Source organism: Mchenga conophoros, linkage group LG19 (assembly GCF_057382185.1).
Source record: "Mchenga conophoros isolate Kocher_MC1m ecotype Shallow Benthic linkage group LG19, M_conophoros_male_GT1.1, whole genome shotgun sequence".
NCBI lineage: Eukaryota > Metazoa > Chordata > Actinopteri > Cichliformes > Cichlidae > Mchenga > Mchenga conophoros.
Genome location: NC_140544.1, coordinates 30,620,933 through 30,643,514, shown reverse-complemented (window position 1 = coordinate 30,643,514; position 22,582 = coordinate 30,620,933). Strand labels below are relative to the sequence as shown.

The window sequence follows — 22,582 nt, the reverse complement described above, 5'->3', positions numbered from 1 at the left end:
AGACCCTTACTGTAGCTTTGGATAGATATCACATGCAACTTCCTCTATTGGCTCACTGATACCATGCAGTGTATTGGCACAGAATATCAACATGGAAGCTTGGGTTTAATTATTTATTAAAATAATTATAAATCATTTATTATTATCAATAAGCACCAAGCAAGTATTACTTGATTTTTTTCTCTCGTTTATCTGAAACTGCAGTGCTGGAGGGAATGAAAGCAAGGCTCATAACACAAGGATGTTGCACACGATCTATTCCTCCCACATACAGTACAGTAAGTGGTTTGACACAGGGAGATTTAAACCCCACACACACACACACACTTAAGACATGGAGGCAGTTGCAGATTATGTTTTAACAGACGGGAGCTGATACAACTTTAATCTTATGCAAATCTTCCACCATTTCTTCAAGTTAGTTTCCAACAGGGAGAATTAACTTTATCTACAAAGCATACAATCGACAAACCCCTTTTTTTCCTTGTTGCTTTTTTTTGACAATGAAATATTAGCATACGTCTAAAAGGCATCGCCATGTGCTTTATATGACAATGGTCTCAATACTCAATAAAACAAAACTAGTTAATGATGAAAGACACAATTAAAGCTCTCAGTCGCTACATATGGGCCGACGTCTCGCCTTCGACACATTCGCGCATTAGTATTTCTGCGTAACGCTGAAACACAAAAACAAACAAGACAGAAAAAGGGTGGTTCACAAAGTGTCACTACAAAGTCTATAAATATACATACAGTGAATGATGTCAACCAAAAAAAAGCTAAAGCAAACAGTTTTCAATAACGGATGTAAAGTAACAGAAAAAACAAGTCATTATAAGCAGAACAAAAATACCATTGTGCTTTGTCAAGAGGCTTTATCATGACAGACTGCATCTACAGCGACCTGGAGGCATGAGTGGAATAAGTAAAACCAGTTTGAAGACTATTTGTGTATCTTTGAGTTCTGAAAGACAACATCCATATGCAACGCAGGCAGGAACTGCAAATATTAAATATTTATATAATAATTCAAACAAAAGTTGTCAATAAAAACATTTTGAACATGAAGTACATGTTGTAACATAAGAACACTGAAATGCCGCTAAGTAAAAGAGATAGTGAGGTTTATTCAGAGACCGTCCTCTGAACAAATTAAAGGCCATGATCTCTCACACTGTCATGCATGCCAGAGTGCTAATATATATATTTTTTTCAATTGTCGATACTTAAATAACTTTCAACATTTCCTCTAACATAGTTCTACGTCTTCATACGACCACATATTACATGATAAAATACCAGCACAGACACAGTGACCTGAATGATTTTTGGCACGCCAGATATCCAAACTCAAGACCTCCTGCGGTAGATTTCAACTGAGTTTGCAGCGACCGCTTTGTCACCTGGATATCTGGCTTTTTGGCCATGGTAAGCAACAGCCTATAACAGCTGAACAAGGCGTAGTGCAAAAACTAAAATGTTGCAGTACATGCATGCAAAGGAACCTGCAGTCAGCTGCATATGTTTAAAATATCTCTTTGCCATTACGTGTATGACATCAGAGAAAATGCTCAATAACAGGAATTGCTGGAAACTAATCACACCAACCCATCCAGCATTCTCAACTAGCTATTATTATTATTTAAATTATGTTTTTCGTTATATTTTCTGACAGTAGAAAAATAGCTCGACAGCCTTATTACATGTAAAATTAGGGATTCGTGTCAATAAGAATCAAAACATTGACACCGCGGATGATCAGAGTAGAAACGCAGGTTTCACACTCGAGTCGAGTAGCTCACACGTTCTGGCTGTTCTACAAAGGCCACGGGAACGCTGAAATCCCAAATCTGCTAAATGTCCTACATATATGCCTAAAAATTTCCCTTCCACTGATACGAGACAGAATCGGTAGAGCAAGAGAGGTATACTTTAGCAGAGACAGGCTGCTGAGTTAGTGAGCGGTTCAATACGGTGTTCTGAGGAAGGAAAGCAGTCCCTGTTAAAGTTCTCCGGGTTTCTGGTTGCAGCTGGTGCACACGCGCACAGGGTGGTCCCAGCCACGCGATGGAACGGCTCGGCGCTCGGGGGAGCAGTCGTCGCACACTCCTTGGCCACAGGCGCGGCAGTGGTGCTTGGACAGCTTGGCAGTGAACTCGCGCTGGCAGTTGTGGCACGACAGGATGTCCTGGTCAGGAACCCAGTAGGCAGGACGAGCTGCGTCTTTCACTAGGCCTAAAAGGAGGGTGGAAAATAAATGCGCCACACTCACAGGTCTGGAAACTTTATATGACACCACATCCTGTTCGCTTAAGTTTATACTGCAATATAACCTAATAGAATCTCTGTCACGCAATAATTGTCTGTAAAACGATATCTGCATATGAATATGTAGAATATGTAGGCAAGGGACAAAAACTGTGGGACCAAATTCTTTCAAATTTTCACTTGTAGTCTTGTTATAGTAATACTGACCAATCTCAGATCTAGGCTACATGCAGTCTGCATTCTTGAAAACATTCATCCAATCGTTATCCATTATTTTTTTGCATTCTCCAACACTGAACAGCTGGTCAGAGCTGACTGAGCAGTCCTGGCCTGGATATCTGTTGGCAACACTGGAAGTTCCCCATAAACTATGTCAACAGATCCAGCTGATGAATGCTCTCTAATTTGATCTAATTATACCCATGATTAATTCATACAAAAATTTTAGTAAAACATAATGTTTTATATGGGGTTAGTCCCAGTCGCCTTCTTTTAATGTTTTCCCTGAATTTCTGTTGGGTGATGAGCAAGTGGTCAGTAAACACTCACATTAATCTCCTTTAAATTATTCCTTTCAGTCCTGTAAATTTAAAACGGCTTAAATCTTTTGAGCTTTCCCCATGTTTAGTTTTCCCCAGTACTACCTGAAGTGCAGCCCTGTTTCAAGTTGTGACGGGAACACAGAAACAAGAGCTGGGTTTAAAAGTAAGTTGGCTAATTTTGTTGTGATTGGAGAGGACGTCACTCTGTGGTATTTTTGGGGTAGTCACAGATATGGAGATATCTTCAGCGAGATATCATGTGGTCCAAAGCATAATTATCTATGCCCTTTACCAGTAAATTTAGACCTGCAGGTATATATATAGTATCTTCACATCTATAAATATTTAACTTGTGTTTGGATTACACAAATACTTTGGTTTTGAATGCTAATAAAGAAATCTGAATAAGTTTGTGGCCTAACTGAAAAAGTACAAAAGTTGACACTCTCTTCTTATAAAGCAGAACTTGTTCTTTCTGTTGGATAATCCTGGCAGAATCCTGTCACACTGGCTTAACAAACACACTTAACAAAAGCTTTTTCTCATATCCACTGGCCAAAGTGCATCCTGGAGGTTAGTTCAAAGGGTACAGAAATGATTGATCCCGAGTAGTTAAACGATCACTGAGGAATTCTCACAGATGTATGCTGTGTAGGCAACCTAACATCAATATTAAACAAGTACAAAGCAAAGGAGACTCACAAGCCTGGCAAAGTCTCATAAACAAAAAGAACAATATAACTGGTCATCGATCACATCGCTGCACTAAAGACATCTGGTAGATACAAGAACTGAAACACTGGCAGTGTTAAACATTAGATGGGAGAGCACTTCTGCATGGAGGTGTTGCCACAGATATGTCCTGAACAGAGTGTCCAAGGCGTTTTTAGGTTCGGTGGCCAGTGTGTGTGGGAGGGTTTCAGTTTTTTAGCTTATAAATATTTTTTGCTGGCAAGAGGAACTAGTTACAGGAAAATGCAATCTCCATATAAATGTAATCATTTTACTGCCATTAACTTAAAACACTTCAGATGGCTCAACTGTTTCCTTGATTTGCGGCATAGAGACCTGCTTTTCATAGCAGTACATGTTATGTTAAAACTAGGCCATTAGGGCATCTCATATTCCTGGCGAGACTCCAGTATGACATAAATAAAGGGAAAAGACTTCATTTCTTTTTAACTGAAATTAAGCAGAATGGGCCTCCGCCACAAGAGGGCATCGCTCTGGTGTACTACCATTTACTGGGTCATTTGTTTAGGTTGCATAACCCTTCCCCTTTAGGTTTTGTTTCGGGGAAACATTCACCTAGTGGGATGTCAATAGCAGTGACCACGACTCCGAATGTGTTGGTGACAGCTTCTCCAACCTTCCTAGCAAGCGTTCCACCTTCTTCCTCTTCTTGCTCTGCTTCAAGTAGTTCTGGATAAATTAAAAAAAAAAAGACCCTTACTAAAGCCATGCTCATAGATGTTAAATGGCAGCATAACAGAGGTTTGAGAAAAACAGAGGAGATCTGACATTATTTAGAGTGTGTGTACCTGCATATGAAGATCTCTGCTCAAAGCAGACATCACACACTCTGACAGGGGCAAGACCCCAGCCTCTCTCGGGGACGGGTGCAGCTTTGGAAGAGCAGCCATCACAGAAGCCCTCCCCGCAGGCACGGCAGTGATGCTTGGTGTCGTTATCCTGGAAGACTGTGTGACACTTGTGGCACACCTTGCATGAGAGAAAAATAATCACAGTCCGTGTTGTATTGAGCAAGAGCTAAAAGAGTGCGGATGCAACACGAATCCAAGTTTCATCATGAGACGTGCAAATGTAGATTGTGTAATAGGCACACCGCAGACAGTAAACATCCTTGTGAACATGAAAGTGTTGACTTGGCCGTTGGTAGCTGGTGGCAAAGGATGGGGCTGTGTGTGTCACTCACCAAGATGAGGGAGTTGGGTTTCCAGTAGGCTGGGGCGATCTGATCTGTCAGCCAAGAGGTGACGGCCTTGGCGGGTTTGACACTGAGCTCTGACACAGACTGGGCCACTAGGTTGACTCCATCCAGAAGCCGCTGTGCAGCATTGCTGTTGTCCTTTAAAAAGCCATCCGACTGCAAGAAACAGACAGGTTATCTGTAGCCATAATTAAGGTCTATGCAAATCAGTGAAATATAGTCTGCATCTGATAAATAAATTAAATACTTGGCGTCACTTACTCCCGGCCAAACATGTTGGATCTCGGTGCGGACAACTGTATCAACAGGATCCTGATTTCCATACCAGTACTGTCGGCTTCGATAGATCACTCCACAGTTGGGACATTCAATAACATACCTGAACATATATTTAAAAAAATGAAACTCATTTTTTGTGACAATAATCTGGTATGTAATCTGATGTGGAGCATGCATGTTGGAGTGACAAGAAGAATTTAATTTTAGGCCAGAGCTTTAAAATGATGTTAACCAAAGCCTAGGTACAGATGCCCTCGCAGGTCATTTCCTTACTACTTACCCAGACCAGGCATACTTTGCGAGGCCCATCCATGGAGAATCCGAGGAGGCTGAGGTCTTTGGGACTACTATCACTTCTTTTCCTCCTTCATAGCAAGCCTGATTTGATGCACAACATAAATGATTTCAATTTAAGGCTCTTTGGCAATGACACAGAAGTAATTACAGTGTTATGGTCAAAACAGAGAAAGCTAAAAGTCAAAGCTGAGTCACCACACTTACTTTACAGGTGTAAATGCGATTATCATACTGAGCAGAATAACGACAGCGATGCTTCGCCTCGTGGCGCACTCCCTCTCCTAAGTGGTTCATGCTGTTCTTGCAGCCAGAGCTGAGGTAATCGTATTAACACAGAATGTAAAACAGCAAAAACAGAAAAAGACTGAAGCAAAAATGATTAAAAAAAAAAAAAAGACTGGCAAGAAATACTTACCCACAACTGAGGCACAGGCTAGAGCAGGTGAAGTATTCATCAGGAAAGAAGCAACTGTGTGCTACCAGCTCACCTGCGATTTCCCCACTGAAGCGCTCGCTCAGTGCCTGCAGGGAAATTAAAGATCAGCAGATATTAATCCATAAACTGCTGTCAGACCAATTCAAAAATGCATTTCCATGTGATGCAGAAACAAGCAGACTTCTAAATGCAGCCCTACCTGCAGGGCTTTGAAGATGACCACAGGTGTGCGTGGAGAACGGGTGGCGTTGTTATCCAGGAGCTGCTCCAGTTTATTCTGTAGGCCGCGAAAGTCAGTAGGAGGACTGAGAGTCTGCGTACCCCAGTAGTGGACAGAACTAAAGGCCTCTGGAAAGCGTGAAAGCTTCCTGAAGCGCTCCAACAGCAGCCGATCTACTGACTCGAATGACTTATCTACAACAGGACAAAAATTTAATGATTATTAACATCAGCTAAAATATACTGCAGATATATTTAGCATTTATCGACAGTTCTTAAAATAGTGTGCTTGAAAGAATGCATGTGACATGTGAGGGGAAATAGACAATATTTGCCTTATAAGAAATACAAATGTGCCTTTCATTCCAAAAAAACAGAGTGGGTAATAAAATGGCCTGCATCTACCAAAGAGCAATATATGGTAAGCAAGGTATACCACATATAATGTAATACCTGAAATAAACACGAATAGAAATGAAGAAATAAGCCCTGAACAGGAGGAACCTGTGGAGATTTTTTAGAGCTCATCTTGGAAAAGCAAAATGTGTTTGGCACAACGGTGAATTCAAATCACAATTCTGAATGCAAAAGCTGCCAGACAAACAGGATTTTTTTTTTTAAAGAAAGAGTATGAAAGATATGAGACTATGGTAAAAACAGGCAGTCTTCCTCAGTAAAAGGGCTTATCTAACTTGAGCAAATTGCAAGTCTCTGCAAGCTGATTATTATACCAGAGCGAGAGGAACACAAACCAGTAGATACTGAGGACTGGAAAACACATCACACTATTAGAGTTTAGACAAATTCAAATAATGATTCCCAATAATGTACAATACCTGGTGTTAAAACTAGATGTAAATGTGTAAAAACTGGTGTGACTACAGCTATAAATGTACATTTCTTTATCATTTCCAGATTTAACTAAAGTTGGAAAGCTGATTTCGACCTCCAGATAACAGGGATAGAAGGCTAATATTTGCTAAACCCCAAATTATATGCAATGCTTAACCCTCAGTTGACTTTAAAGGGGCCACTTGTAGTCCTTTGATGCAATGATCCATAACTACTGTATATTCAGAGTGTCAGAGTGAAAATGTTAAATAAAGTTATTTTTAAAAAGGTTTAAGTTATTGCATTGCACCCTTTAACAGGAGGAGGTGTTTTACCTGAACCCAGCAACTTAGTGTGGACTGTTTCATGGAAGATGACTACAGCGGGACCCAGGGTGGACAGTGGAACATCCAGGCCACAGCGTGCTGTCGTTGCCTTCAGTTCCTTGGTGAAATGCTTCAAATATGCGTCTGAAGCATCTCCGAGGAACTTGAAGAGGTCATCGTGGAGACGGTCAGCATGGGTGCGGTAGATGATGAGGTCAGAGATGGCGAGCACCTTGAGTAAGAGACGTGTTCTCTGGCCTTGTTTGGAACTGTTCCCAAGCAGCCCCTCTGTATCAATGACCACTAATTTATGGATGGGATCAAATGCTGCCCACACTCCCACTGTGCATGACTCTTGTGCAGGAGAAGTCTTGAACACCTCTCTGCCCATGAAGAACGTGTGGTTTAAGGTGTGAGATTTGCCCTCTCCAGTGTTACCAAAGATGGACACCACCTTCAGCAGCTGGTCGGGCGAGCAGCTGAGGCTCTTCATGAAGGAAGCTTCATCTTTTATCTTAGGACAAACAACAAGTGTAAAAACTTTAAAGCATAAACAAAGAAAATGGAATACAGTCCTATTTAATGCCCACTTGCACAACTTACCTGCATTTCCTCATTCTCATCAACCAGAAGAAAGCTTGATACCTTCTCCAGAAGTTTAGCCTTCTGAGATTTGGTCTCATCGGCTATACAGACAGCAGGCTGGGCAGATGTTTGGACAGAGTTGCCTTCTGCAGGTTTGGGTGGTGGAGGATAATGTGTAAGCTGGTGTTTCTTCTTGTTGCCTCCACTGTGGGTACGTTTCTGACAGTCCTGACACAGGTTAACTTTGCAGTTCTGGCAACGGACCACAGACCGATGGCGCGTGCCACTATCCCCACTACCTCCTTTACAGTTGTCACAGTATGGGACATGTCCAGGACCTAGCTGGACCCGCTTGTGGTTCTTTAGCCGGTCATGACTATGGAGGTCGAGCTCACAGCGAACACACTGCAGGCTTTTGCAATCAACACACTCAAATGCCGCCTCCTCAGAGCCACCACAGGAATAACTCTCCTGACATATCAGACTAGTATTGACTCCCTTTTCTGAAGATGAGCCATACCCATTCATCGTTTCTTAAGGAGTGAGCTTGAATACAGACTGGCGCTTATTGGAACAGCTTTGACAACAGCACCAGCTACTTCCAATAGCAGTTAATGAAAAATGCACAGTGCAGTAATACTGAAAAACTCAAATACAATGAAATAAACTTAAGACAGCTGCATGATAACAGGGCAGCTATCACACTGATTTAATACAAAGTTTAAACACTGATGTAAGTGATCAAATTAGTTTTAGCGGTATGAAATTCAGACACCTAAACGGGTTGATCTAATGCCATTTAGTGCACCTAACAAAGGCAGTGAAGTAAAAACCGTCGTCTTCTTCAGTAACGTTTAATATCCTTTGATCCTGTTAGCTTGTTCATGCATTAAAGTTAGCATTTAGCAGCAATATTACCTAAAATATATATCTAAGGCAAGAAAGAAACAGTTAGGTAACACATAAGTGTGTACAGGTAACCAGTACCTAACGACACAAAGAACCCTCCTTGGGGAAAAAAAATACCAAAACAAAAATGAGCAAATGTTAATGCTAACAACAGGCTAACTAGCAAGCTGACCCTCTGTGGGTCTATACCTTGCAAATTCAGTAAATTACTTGGCAACCAAATGTGAACAGCTAGCTTAGAGCTAGCTACTTTAGCCGGACAATTTCAACTTTTCCCCCCCACCTCAAACAAAAGCTGCAATTAGCGAGCCAGCAAACCACCACAGCTCACAGCCGTCCAAGCAAGCAGCTAGCCTCCAGTCTGTCAACTAAACAGCAACAACATATCAACAAACAACAGCTAGTCGATGTCAAAAGCTCGAATATCTGTGGGCTCTTTCACTAAACACCGGGAGGGAAATCGGCGCGATTCGGTTTTAAAAGTCTTTAGAAGAGTTACTGTATTTAAATTCTTCCAAGCAGTGTCATTGTTTTGTTCTTCAGCCCCCCTCCCTGATAGATTGCTCTAGCTACGTTATTTTGTTGCCAGGTCAGATCAGCTGATCAGATTATTTTCAGTCACAGGGTCAGAGCAGGGTGACGCCACGTTGCATCATGGGAAACGTAGTTCTTGCTAATAGTTTGCTCTGTTTACATTCTGTGCAACTCCTAAAAGCTCACATATTAAAACGTTTCTTTTTGAATTTTTTGTATAATATAATATAATATAATATAATATAATATAATATAATATAATATAATATAATATAATATAATATAATATAATATAATATAATATAGCCGGCGAGCACTGTGAGGGTCATGTTTTTTGACTTTTCCAGTGCTTTCAACACCATCAGGCCGACCCTCCTGGGTGATAAGTTAGCAGCGATGCAGGTGGATGCTTCTCTGGTGTCCTGGATTGTTGATTACCTGACAGGAAGACCACAATATGTACGTCTCCCACAGTGTGTGTCTGACAAGGTGATTAGCAACACAGGGGCACCACAGGGGACTGTCCTCTCCCCCTTCCTCTTCACCCTCTACACCACAGACTTCAGCCACTGCACAGAGACCTGCCATCTTCAGAAGTTTTCTGATGACTCTGCGGTGGTTGGATGCATCAGCAGGGATGATGAGACAGAGTACCGGGCTGTGGTCGACTCCTTTGTCACGTGGTGTGAGCAGAATCATCTGCAGCTCAACGTGGCAAAGACCAAGGAACTGATCGTGGACTTCAGGAAGACCAGGAAACACTTGACCCCTGTTTCAATCCAGGGGGTCAGTGTTGACATTGTGGAGGACTATAAATACCTTGGAGTACACATTGACAATAAACTGGACTGGGCTAAAAACACCACAGCACTTTACAGGAAGGGCCAGAGTCGTCTCTATTTTTTGAGGCGACTGAGGTCCTTCAACATCTGCCAGAAAATGCTGAGGATTTTCTATGAGTCTGTGGTGGCCAGTGCGATCCTCTATGCTGTTGCATGCTGGGGGAGCAGGCTGAGGGTCGCAGATGCCAACAGACTTAATAAACTGATCCGTAAGGCCAGCAATGTTGTGGGGATGGAGCTGGACTCCCTCAAGGTGGTGTCGGAGAGGCGGATGCTGTCCAAGATAAAGACAATGTTGGATAACACCTCCCACCCACTCCATGACATGTTGGTCAGTCACAGGAGCTCGTTCAGTGAGAGACTGAGATTACCGAAAAGCACCACTGAACGACACAGGAAATCATTCCTGCCTGTGGCTCCCTGTACAACGCATCCACTTAACACACTGTTTGCTGCTACAACTACACATGTTTCTTTTCCAAATATTTATTTATAAGTGACTTATGTATGTATGTATGTATATATATGTATATATTGTACTATTCTTAGTTAGCGTATTGTCTGTCTTGTCTTAATGTTGGTTTAAAATGGAGCACTGTAACAAAAAATAATTTCCCCCAGGGATCAATAAAGTATTCTGATTCTGATTCTGATTCTGATAATATAATATAAACAAAGTTTTAAAAAAAAGTCCAGAAGAGAGGAGAGAATCAGTGAGCAGCAGTATGACTTCATGCCAAAAAAAGAACACTACAATGTGATGTTTGCTTTGAGAGTGTTGATGGAGGAGTATAGAGAAGGTGGTAAGAAATTGCACTGTGTCTTTGTGGATCTAGAGAAAGCTGATAGGCAGGTACCAAAAGAGGAACTGTGGTACTACATGAGGAAGTCAGGAATGGCAGACAAGTATGTGAGGGTTGTGCAGGGACATGACAAGGACAGGAAGAGAGTGGTGAGGTGTGCAGTAGGAGTGACAGATGGCTTCAAGGTGGGGATAGGATCGGCTGTGAGCCCCTTCTTGTTTGTAGTGGAGACGGACAGGCTGACAGATGAGGTGAGGCAGGAGTCTGCATGAACTGTAACATTTGCAGATAACACTGAGATCTGCAAGAGATGATATCTACTGGATATAAATATGGATATAAACTGGATATAAGTATGGATATAAATATGGATATAAATGTCATATAGACCAGGTGTGTCAAACATAAAGCAAAAACTCCAATTTGGCCCAAAAAGTTATATTTCTGTAATTTTACAATTTAAGTCCAAAGAGTAATGTTGGCAGATTTCATTAGTCAACCACAGCATTTCTTTATCAAGTAGAAAAACTGAAACATACTCTTGAAATTGCACTTCTTTTTATTATATTCACATACTGCAGGGATTAATTAATTTGGGATTTCTTCCAAAGACAAGAACTAACAGACTTAAAAACTCCTTTGTCCCACACGCCATCAGACTGTTTAACTCCTCTCTGGAGGGGAGAGGGAGGGGAAACAGGAGGACAAAGGAGGGAACAACTAAGCTGTAGTGCCTCTTCACTTCACTGTGCAATACTTTTGTTAATAGTCAACGGTGCAATAGACTTGAAATGTGCAATTTCACTTGTATTTTTATTTTTATTCCTATTTATTCTATTTATCCCCTTTGTATATTTTATGTATATATGTCTCTGTACTTATATATGTGTATATATATATATAATATTCTGTAACTCTGTAACTTCTGTCGGTGCTGTGCTTTTTTGGAAACCGAATTTCCCAGAGGAACCCACCCGAGGGATTAATAAAGTTTTATCTTATCTTATCTCTCTCTTATCTTAAAAGTGCATTTAAATTACCGTACACTGACAGAACAACCAGTTGGTCTAGCCCATGGTCTACGATAATGTCATGTTAAGCACAACATTGTGAAAAGCTCTAAATATCTCTTTAAATTAATATCTAATCCAAATCTACCTGTTGCTTCTAGTTGGCCAAATCTTATCCTTAATCTAATCACTGAAATTAAAACTCCATTACCAATCATCGCCATAGCTAGGAAAATGTGGGTGGGTGTTTTAAAAGTAGGTTTGGGAAACAAGTCCCATCATCAGGCTTCAGGCTCAGGATGGATTTAAATGGCTTTTATCTTGTAAAGTAGCACTTCAAAGCAGCAGCAGGGGACCATTTGTCCTAAATGCCAGTCTGCGCTTTCCCTCCGTTTCTTCACTGACAGTAACTTCTAAAGGCAAATCCTTAAATTTGATGTTGTCTTTTTGAAAGCAAGCAAATCACAACCACTGCATTTCTTAATCCATTTATTACAAAACTTACCTAGCACACAGAAATATAAATAATAACAACAACAGCCAAAATATGAAACAAGAAACACAAAGGTATAAAGAGAGGAAGTGTAGCTGGCTGAAGTCACCGTTTGTCCGGTTTGTCACATTTCACACAAAGATGGAGATTTTGAGATCAGTTCTTTAAATCCACAGCCCACAATTTGTAGACAGACACTTTGTTTAAAAAAAACAAAAATCATGGTTTGTTACGGTCGAGTGAGGATACCCGCTCTGCACTTTGGATTTCAGATCACAAGAATCTAAAGATTTTCCTCCATCCACCATCATAAAGAGACTTTAAACTGTTAAGTAAATTGAGCTTTTTGTATTTAGTGCCACCGTGCTTGTGCTTAATGGCAGCAAATACAGCACAGTCAAAGGCGTCTTTAAGGTTGTGCTGTGTGAGAGCCGAGCACTCCACGTAGTCATGAGCTCTGATCCTGCTCGCGAGCCGTCTGGCCTTGTTAAAGAGCACCGGTCTGGTGCCCCGCTGGTTCAGATGAATGAGGACGTCCACACTGTGTCGAAGGTCTGACTGAGTTCCAACCAGAACGATGGGGGAGATTGGGTTGGCGGCTCGAATCTGTGGGATCCATTTGGAGGTGATATTGTCAAATGAGATGGGGTTGACGAGGCTGAAGCAGAGGATGAAGACGTCCACATGGGCATAGCACAGAGAGCGCAGATGGCCAAACATCTCCTGATAGATCAAACATTGAGAGATGAGAAGCACTGGACCCACTTGTCTGTTTAGAAAAAAAAAACTGTGATATGTGATAATTACCTGTCCAGCAGTATCTATCAGCTTAATGTGGGTTGGGATTCCATTCACATGAACTAATCCTGGACGTTAGGTAGAGACAAGCAGGCTTTATTGCTGGGTGAAATATCTGACCTTTAAATAAAAGAGCTCCTTCACTTACCTGTGAAAACATCAAATGCAGTTTGCCTGTACTCAGTGTTGTATCCATTGAAGATGTAACTGATAACCATGCTGGTTTTTCCCACTGCTCCATCACCAACCAGCATGCAGCTCACTTCTTCTCTCATTCTGTTTGCTTTATCAGTTCTATGACAGGCCATCTTCCCTTATATTATCACTGCACTATCTTAGAATCCCAGCAGTGCGAAAGTCTATGCAGGAGTGCAGCACTAATGTAAAACATGTCTTCTTCCACCCCGGGGGCCTGTTAGTGGCAATAAAGGGAGAAGGCCACCTCGATTTGAAAGAACAAAGGCGCCCAATCAGATGAGTGACCTCTTCTCAACACTTTGACTGTTTCCGTTTGATGCAGATTTACATAGTCACTCCCACCAAACACTCGATGTGACTCATCCAATAAAGGTCACTTAACTGGACGTTAAAGACGGCATAAGAGGATAATTAATTTTATTTCGCAGAGTGCTTGTTTGTAAATGTGTAAACTTAACACACACAAATTTGTGGAAGACTTTACAAACTCTATACATGCCCAATTCTGAATATACTAACGTGAACAGCTGTAGTAATAACGTCGATATTATCGCGAGAGTAGATTTACGAACTCCTAAATTCTCTTCTGTGCGGAGATGCATTATGTTCGCGCGACAGTGATGTAATACCATCGCCGGCCACTAGAGGGCAGTGTTGCTCCAGCATGGAGCGGGTACTTCACGGTGCTTCACTCAGGTGCAGTTTCTTGATTTCGTGAAACGAACCAGAAAAGGTAATTATTCTGACTCATTCACAACTTTCAGAAAATTATTTTTTATTTTCTGAAGTGACAGAAAATAAGCTTACCGGTTTTTTTTTCATTTTAATATTCCTTTAATCAGTACACAGCGAAATATTCAGCACCCAGAAGCTCCAAACAACATTTCTCAGGCCGGTTTGTTTTCATTGGGTATATACATTACATTTCAATACCAGCTTTACTCTTCCACGCAAAGAGCAAAGAGCAGAGCTGAAGGGAAGTAGTGGAGGTCATTGTTTGTCATCAAGTCCAGTTCATAGTAGTGACGTCAGGTCCCATCTGTCTTTTTTTTTTTTCAGGGTGACTGGGTTCATAAACACACACACACACACACACACACACACACACACACACACACACACACACACACACACACACACAAATCCCAAATATATATTTTTTAAATCTCATATTTACATTTCCTCTGTTGCAAACACACTCATACAGACTGCATCTGCAATTCAGCGACTTCCACATCTGCAGAAACTCAGCATATTACTCTGCTAGTATAACTAATCACAGTACGTTAAAGGAGCTCACACTGATAATTCTTTGATCACATGCTGGCCTTAGTTCAGGGGAAACTGCTTAATTGTGAAGTCTGTAGTTTGTCTGAATTCCCATCATGCATTTGATTTGTGTTTCTAGGCAGAAATACCAAATGCATTAAATAAGTTATTTAAAGCATTTTAAGCCTGACGTTATGGAAGTTTTGACCAAATACAAAAAATCATAAATTAATAAAACTTTGGCTTGGAAAACCTCTTCTGCACAACTGATTTATAATTGGTTTATAATGCAGCTGGAGTCATTTTCTTATGATCCAGCATCTAGATTACATTACGCCACACTTTTAAGGCCAGTCTCTGACCTTACAAAAAAGCCATTATGGTAATATTAGTAATGTCTGCAAAAATAATTGGTTATTATCTTACTGTACTTTTCCTTAATTGAACTTGCTATTGCAGTCATGTCTTGTTGCAACATTTGCACTGAGCCTTGAGCTTGTTTCCCTCGCAAACAATCCAAATTTTGCACTCCAACATATCACAGCTGTACTGCAGAAGAATTGTACCAGCAAGCGGCGCAACATATTTTAGAGCCCGGGAAACGTTTGGGGGGTTGAAACTGCAGCTTTAAACAAAGTGTTGCTCCTTATCTGTCTGAACCTGCAGGAAACTCTGCGAGCATTGTGTTGTAAGGTCTCTGCTTCCTGTTTGCCGTTGTTTCTCACTTACTCTTTCTCTTCTCCCTTTCTCTCCCCCCTTTTCCCACCACCTGCGGTGCGAGTGATAGAGTTTATTCCCCGTGGTAGGAGGACAACATCTGGTCCCCACCCCACCTCCTCTCCATACAAATCATTCTGCTTGCTCAACTCCCATGCTACACCTTTGACAGCTGTGAGTCACAATGTGCTGTTCCTTAATCCAAGGTAAATGTCAAATGCAGGAAGTCGTCTTTAAATACCCTTGCATCCAAAGATTGTTTTTCTGTAACTTTCTTTTATCATCTCAGATCTGTCACAGAGCTTTTCAAATAGAAGCAAATGTCTGTGAAAGGCTTGCATCACCCTTAACTCGTGCAGCAGATGTCAGCAGAGTGTTAATGGCTCAGTGTCCTGGGATGCATACGTTGCTATAAACATGTTTAGTCTATGCATTCCCACGGTCTATTTTTGTATAACTAGACATGCAGAAGTGAATACCGACATAGATTTATTTAGGTAATCTGCTTAGGAAGAGACTCTCTGTGTGTGTGGCTTAGGAGAGCCCTCTGGCATGCATAGAGCTCACTTCAAATTCCACACCTTCAATATGTAGTGATAAATCTTGTCAGTGTGCTCTGACTGCAGTCTATTTATTTAAAGGCATAGTTTGAGATCAGCACAAACGCATCCGTCTCGACCCAAACTATTAGCCCAGTATTTTAAAAATAAACTCAACATCTGCCTGCACTTCCTGTCTCATATCAAATCTGACAACAATAGGGAATCTCTGCCAGATAGGTGTTAAAAGATTATGCTGCCCCCTAAGCCGGAGCTCAGCATGGCACTCTCAGGCCACAAAACAAGTGGCTGATGCCGACATGGATTGATAAACAAGCCATTTGCATAACATTTCCTGTATCTCATTTTAAGTAGATGAGGATTAGAGCAGGAGGGGTGCATCCATCACACTCCACATAACAGGAACACTTTACCTTATACGTCATTAAACTTAAGTTGTTCTAGTATAAACCACTGTTCTCTGAAAAGTCCAATTACAAACACTCACAAAACAGTGCTTTGTGTGTTCAGTCTTCTCCGTGCGGCCCTCACTAACATGCTCCACTCTGAATCTATGAGAAAACCTAATCTAGCAGCTGTACTAAATACTTTAATAAATGCTAACTCCCAAAGCAGATATGCCAGACAATCATAAAAACTAACATGCTAAGTTAAGGAGGTACATTTTTGACATAACTTACTCTATTGCTTCAGCATATTAGTATAAAAAAACACAACCTCGAGGTCTCTGTCCAGAAGAGCGAAGCTTGAGGAACTCACACGTGCTCAAGGGAGTGAAAGGAAGATTTCGTCCTGATGTTGTTGACACCATCTCAAAACTTTCAACTTTTTATTAGCGCTAGACAAAAATGACGAAGGAAGTCTGTGCCAATAAAAGGTGAATCAAATGGACCATTACGGCAAGGCTGGGATGGTCAGTTTGGTAAAGTAAATCCGTTGGGCATCTTTCTTTGCCTTTAGACAACAATTCTGATGGCAAAAGAGCCAAACGGGACAGGCCAAAAAAAAAAAAAAAAAAAAAAAGGAAGTCTGTGCCAGGCACTGTTCATATAGTAGGAGTGACCTTCCAGTTTATAAATGAGTTTCAGACCTGGACTTGTTTTTAGTAGTGCAGGGATAGTAGGGAGCTGGGTTAGTGTGATGATACCGCTTCAGTTTTTTTGCGGCCCTCTTCTCAGTGAATCTCAAATTCTCGCACCTTATGCTCACCACACAAAGTGATTCACGTTGAGACTTGTGTGGATTTCGTCTGTTCTGCACATGACCCTTGCTTATATTCTTGCCTTGTTGCCAGTTATTGAGATGCACTGTGGTATCAGTGCATTTTCAGTTAATCTGGATTGACATTGTAGCCATTTGGATCTGAGCCAGCTTATGGTAAGTCATCCTGCCCCAATTTTTAAGTAAAGCTTAATGATTTTGGGGGCTTTTGTTAGCCAGCAAGAACCCATGCCAATTTAGTTACCTCTGCTCCATTAAATCCTTGCTGGGGTCCAGAAGCAGCAGACTAATCCCACTTTACCCTCCAGAGAGCATCGTAAGGGGTCTGTCCTCTGCCCTCAGTGAAAAAAGAGCTGCTCTCCCATGAACCTGTTCAAAAACTAAAAAAAATATTTATTTGTCTGCACCATGGGAATGTGGATTATTAACACACATTTAAAAGCCCTGAAAAATGTTTTCTAAATCATCCTCTATGCAAAGTGGCTTTAGGACAAGTTGATGAATTTCTGTAGATATCGATTGATCTTCTTTCTGCAACACGTTCTCGCTCCCAAAGCGTAACATTTTACGCTAGGTGACAAATCGTCAACATATTACGCGTTCGGCTACCCACCACGTTCCTAAATGACGACCTCGGAAAAAAGAGGACATGAGAACCGTCTGGACTCCGTCTACACATGTTCGCTCTTTTTCTTCAAATCGCTTCGAAACACGCTATTTAACATCATTATAGTCCTGGTTAAGATCAGGAATAAGGTTATGGTTAGGGCTGGAACGTCCATTACCGCGGGAGCGTCATTGCACTGGATTCCAGCCATAACCCGCCGCGTACCATAAGAACGCCGAAGGTCTCCTTTCGCGTTCCTCAGGAACGCTGCGGGACGAGACAAAACGTCGACATGTTACGCCTGCTGGGACTTTACATGAGTCACAACTGAGCAATATTAAAACTATGAGAAGATTTTGTTGTCTGAATTAAAAATAAGAATTAGATCACTCTAAGAAGGATAAATAATAGCTTTCTTTTATGTTGATTCACATGCATTTACTAATCAATATTTATGGATGTTATATCGATATTTGCAGAGAAACGTTTAGTTTAAACTAGCTCATGTGCAGCCTGGCAGTTACACATTTACTAGCTTTGTAGATATGAATGAAAAAAAATATTGAATGAAGTTCTAAAAATCAGTCAGCTAATGCTGATATTTCCACACAGTGGACTCCATGGTATAGTTTTGAAATTCCTCGGAACTTAGTTGAGAATACTGATACTGAACTTACATTTATGCAGTACGTATAAAGGTACGGCCAGCAGGTGACCTGGCTCCGTAACAAAAATATAAGCTGAGCTAATATATGTTTTTCCTAAAGTACAAATGTGGGTTTACACAGGTTTCTGATTTTTTTTTAAAGATGCTGGTATATATTCTAGTTTTCACACACTTCCACGAGAGAAGGATGAAGAACGGATCAGATCTGAACAAACCTCAGATTCACAGGTGTGTTTTAGCGTCACCATGATGAACCATACATGTCCATGTTTAACATACTGCAGGGAAGCCCCCAGCTGCCTGTGAATGGGCACATTCACATGATCATCCTCACACTGTGAACATGTAATAAAACTCGCAGGTTGACTAAATTTGCAGAAACTCGTGTGAGGAACATTGTGAACATTTGCAGTAGTTCGGTTACTTTGTTTTGCCATTTTGTAGTTATCTTTACCTGCAAACAAAATGTTTTCTGGCAGACTCTCTCAGACACTTGTTAGGAAAAGTTTCCAGCTGCTACACAATGCAAATACAAAACCAGCTGCTGGATATTCCCATGTATTTTTTATGGTTACGTCACATAGCTGACAGCTTTAATCTGGATTGTTGACTGCTCTCATTTATAGAAATGGAAAACCTGAACCTTTTAGTTTCCAGGTGAGTCACTGATGGCATCATCTCAGTCTTACTTTTGCCATAATATTCAGGAACCCTGTTGTCAGAAAGGCCTGCAAATCACAATAATTCATTTATGAAATTGATAACAACATCAACAGAGGTTTCACCCTTTGGCCTTTGGAAGCATCTGTGCTTTCTCCTTATTTTAGTTTCAACTGGCTCCGCATCAATCCACACAGCATATGTTCTCCCAAGGCCTGATTACAATCTCTTCAAACAGGAAGCTCTGCTGTAATTGGCTGACTAACATGAGAACATGAACTTTCCAAATGGACACAACATCACAGACAAACACAGAGTATCATTTGTGGATTTCACTTCTAAGATTACACACTTAAATATCATGTCAAATATCACAGCAAAGTGAGTGAAATGCTCGCACTATCATATGAACTACACAGTTGGCTTTTATTAAACAGCGCTAAATAAGTCCCTTATAAATCCATGAGTACCTAACTCGTAGAGTTCTGCCCCAGCCCCCTGAAACCCTGAATGGATTTATTGGAAGATAATGGGTGGATGGTTGGTTGGGTTTAAAGATAGTATTCCCTCTAGAAAACTTCAGACCAGCATTTTTGGTTAAGCACAGTCTTTCAGATTAAAGACAAAGTTACAGTGACCCTGCAGCTGCTTGATTATTAACTGCTGTCCTGTAAAATAGCACTGATATGGAACCTCTGTGAGTGTGTGGGAAACAGAGCAGCCTTTCCTGTTCTTTGAGAGAAAACACTCGAGAGAAAAATGGCCGGAAACCTCCAGGGCCTTTTGATTCACTCTGAGAAATCAAGTCAAGCTACCTGAGAGCTTGGAGACCTCGTAGTGTCTGAAATGAGCCAGTAGATGAACATATTTCATCAATTAAAATATTTCTAACATTTTGAGTTATTTTCCAGTGTTAGAAAATCAGCACTGCTCAGTGTTAGCCATTGTTGATCTTCAAAACTGACTAGGTTACTTTTAAACATATAACACTGTCAAAAGTGTTAATTTAACACTCAACAGTGTTGTATTTAACACTCAGAGGTGTGGACCCATATAGACACTCTCCAGTGTTAATTTCACACTGGAGATTTTGCTGTGTGGGTGAACTTCGTTTTTGGTTTTCTTGTTTGTTTGTTTTGCTTTCCAGTGTTACGATGCAGTGACCAGATGCCAAACCTGCTACAAAATGTTCCAACCAAAAAATTCCGATGACTCAGGCGTTGTTTATGTAGTATTTGTCTGTAAGAGTACACCCTATAATTAATTTGTTCCTTCAAAACCAATTCTGTTCCTTGTTGTCAATGCCAAGTACCACACTCCACCGATACTTTTTTGGTGTGATGTGTGTCAGGGACAGTACATTCTGGGTGTGACTGACTGAAGCTGCCCAGAGCATCTGCCAGTTCATAAAGACTGTTTTATTTGGAGTAAGAGCTCGATCGAGCCACATTAGAGCACTGATAATTTACGACTGCCTCCAGCAGCTCTCATTATAGCTACAACAATAAAGATAGGACATTCAATAACTGCTCCCTGCCACACTCTTTGCCAAAGAGTAGAGGAAATATGAAAAGTTGTATTCACGGTGTCACTCAGAACAGAGTGCAAACATCTGTGACATTTCTTTCTTTTTCATTTCCTCAGTAATTACTCAAGAGCAGCTGTGCTGTGTGTGTTCATTGCTCGTTATTAGGATGGCAAATAGACTGGCCCTGCTACCACTGGCATCCCGATTCATGATTATACATCACACAAAGCAGCGTAGAGTAATTTTAACAGTTATTGTGGTGTTTTGGATTTAAAGTCAGATTGCGTACATTTAGAAACTCTCACCTCAGTGCACAACACCCCTCGGCCAGACCAGTGACACCGCGGTGAGTTTGGGTGTAAATGAGATTAGGGAAATGAAATTAAGTGGTGCAAAAGTGACGTTCCTCAGGGATCGAGGCAGCAGGTCCCCGTTCCTGCTCTGTGCAGATTGAATTAAGAGATCCAGCCCACATGAGTCATGTTCTGCTTTGACGAGAAGAAACACTTTTCATGCAAACTGCTAGTGATAATGAATGAGTTGTGTTGATTGCCGCACAATGATGGATGAATACCAACTGTGATCTTTCTCTTCTGCCACATGTAACCAGATCAGACGCAGCTCAGGCCCAAACCAGAAGTCAGATTTACGCTTTTGATCTGAGTAACCTGAAAGCTTTATATTTCGTATAATGCACTTACTACGTGAAGTACGAGCTTCTGCGTCTATTAGACGACTGAAACATTATTTGTGTCTTATTAATAGATGGTCTTCCTGTTTCGATGAAGTTGCCTTCCCAATCAAAAAAACACTCAGGTCCTCTCATAGAGGGGTGAGGTGACCCTCAGGAGACAGAGCTGACCATCCAGTGTAAGAGGGCAAGGGCTCTAAAGTGGATGGACTCCATTAGCGGCCTAATCACTTTCTCTTTAACATATTTCCAAGATGACCATCAGCCATTGACTGACCAAACCAAGGTCAAGAGTTCAGATTGAGTACACATTAGCATGCAGGTGGAGGCTCCAAACACAAGAAACAGTGTTTTTTAGGGACGTGACAACTGTTCTGTGTAGTGGTGGATAGAACAGCTTGAACATGCTGAGCACATGACCTCAGTCTCTTTGTGTTATTGTCAATGTTCTTTACAACTAGGGCTCTTTTTTAACAACATCATTTCCTAAAATTGTGGTTCACAATGCACATGGAGCACAAAATATGCACTTTACTTTTTAATTTACTTATTAAAAGAAAAAGCTTCATAGAACCAATTCTGTGTGCTTAAATAGCAATGCAATTAAGAGTAAAAAAAGAATGCAAAATGTCAGACATATGGAGATGTTTGCACATATGTTGGTGAAGAATTACCTCCTAAGAATATTGATCCCAGGTCTCACATTTCCTCTGCACTTTGCCAAACACTGGTATGGTAAAGAGGTTTTATTGACTGACTTATCTTTATTGTTATAGCCACAGTAAGCGGTAAATCATGCAGTCATCTGCTTTGAATGCTATCAGTCCATTAAATGTTATCTGTTACCAGTCGTCGTAGCTCCCATAATTATACTTTAGATTGAGCACACAGCGTGTGATTGCCGATGATTCGTGTGACTCAGGCTGTCTTGAGTTTTTGTAATTAAATGCATGGAAAAACTGATCAGGTGGTGTACAGCCCAGCGTTAGACCAAAGCCTGTAATAGACCTCAGATCCATGTCAGTGTCATTATTTCCTTAGCTTAACTGTGAAAACAACCCTCCTACAACATACTACAATAACTACTTTTCCCAAGTAGTTTTGATGCTTAAACCTAACCAAGCACAAAAATGAATAAAAACTCAAGAATGAAAGAACTTTATGATAAAGGCCTGCTGTGCCAGCTGGAGAAGGATGCACCCAACAGGTATTAGTGTCTTCAAATCCTAACATGGCAAGAAGTAGAGGTGCAGCCTTACTTATACGTTGAAGAATAGACTGGAAGAAGAATAAAATCTCATCAAAAAAAGAAGAAACTGAATGCTGTGCAAACAGAAA

The 22,582-nt window shown here is 41.0% G+C and overlaps 2 protein-coding genes across 2 annotated transcripts; both read right to left on the bottom strand.

Moving 5' to 3' along the window:
* Window positions 1–109: 109 nt before the first annotated feature.
* On the bottom strand, window positions 110–9,223 carry LOC146552628 (zinc finger FYVE domain-containing protein 1-like). Its single transcript, XM_085257505.1, has 11 exons — window positions 7,756–9,223; window positions 7,162–7,666; window positions 5,976–6,190; window positions 5,756–5,862; window positions 5,545–5,653; window positions 5,324–5,421; window positions 5,026–5,143; window positions 4,750–4,920; window positions 4,355–4,535; window positions 4,122–4,235; window positions 110–2,238 (listed from the first exon to the last, which is right to left on the bottom strand). Exons 1-11 carry the CDS (start codon window positions 8,263–8,265, stop codon window positions 2,006–2,008), a joined length of 2,361 nt encoding a protein of 786 aa, XP_085113631.1. The 5' UTR covers window positions 8,266–9,223; the 3' UTR covers window positions 110–2,005.
* Window positions 9,224–12,351: 3,128 nt separating this feature from the next.
* Window positions 12,352–13,529, bottom strand: LOC146552627 (rho-related GTP-binding protein RhoV-like). The gene is made up of 3 exons (XM_085257146.1): window positions 13,275–13,529; window positions 13,136–13,194; window positions 12,352–13,051 (listed from the first exon to the last, which is right to left on the bottom strand). Exons 1-3 carry the CDS (start codon window positions 13,432–13,434, stop codon window positions 12,602–12,604), a joined length of 669 nt encoding a protein of 222 aa, XP_085113272.1. The 5' UTR covers window positions 13,435–13,529; the 3' UTR covers window positions 12,352–12,601.
* Between the last annotated feature and the right edge of the window lie 9,053 nt (window positions 13,530–22,582).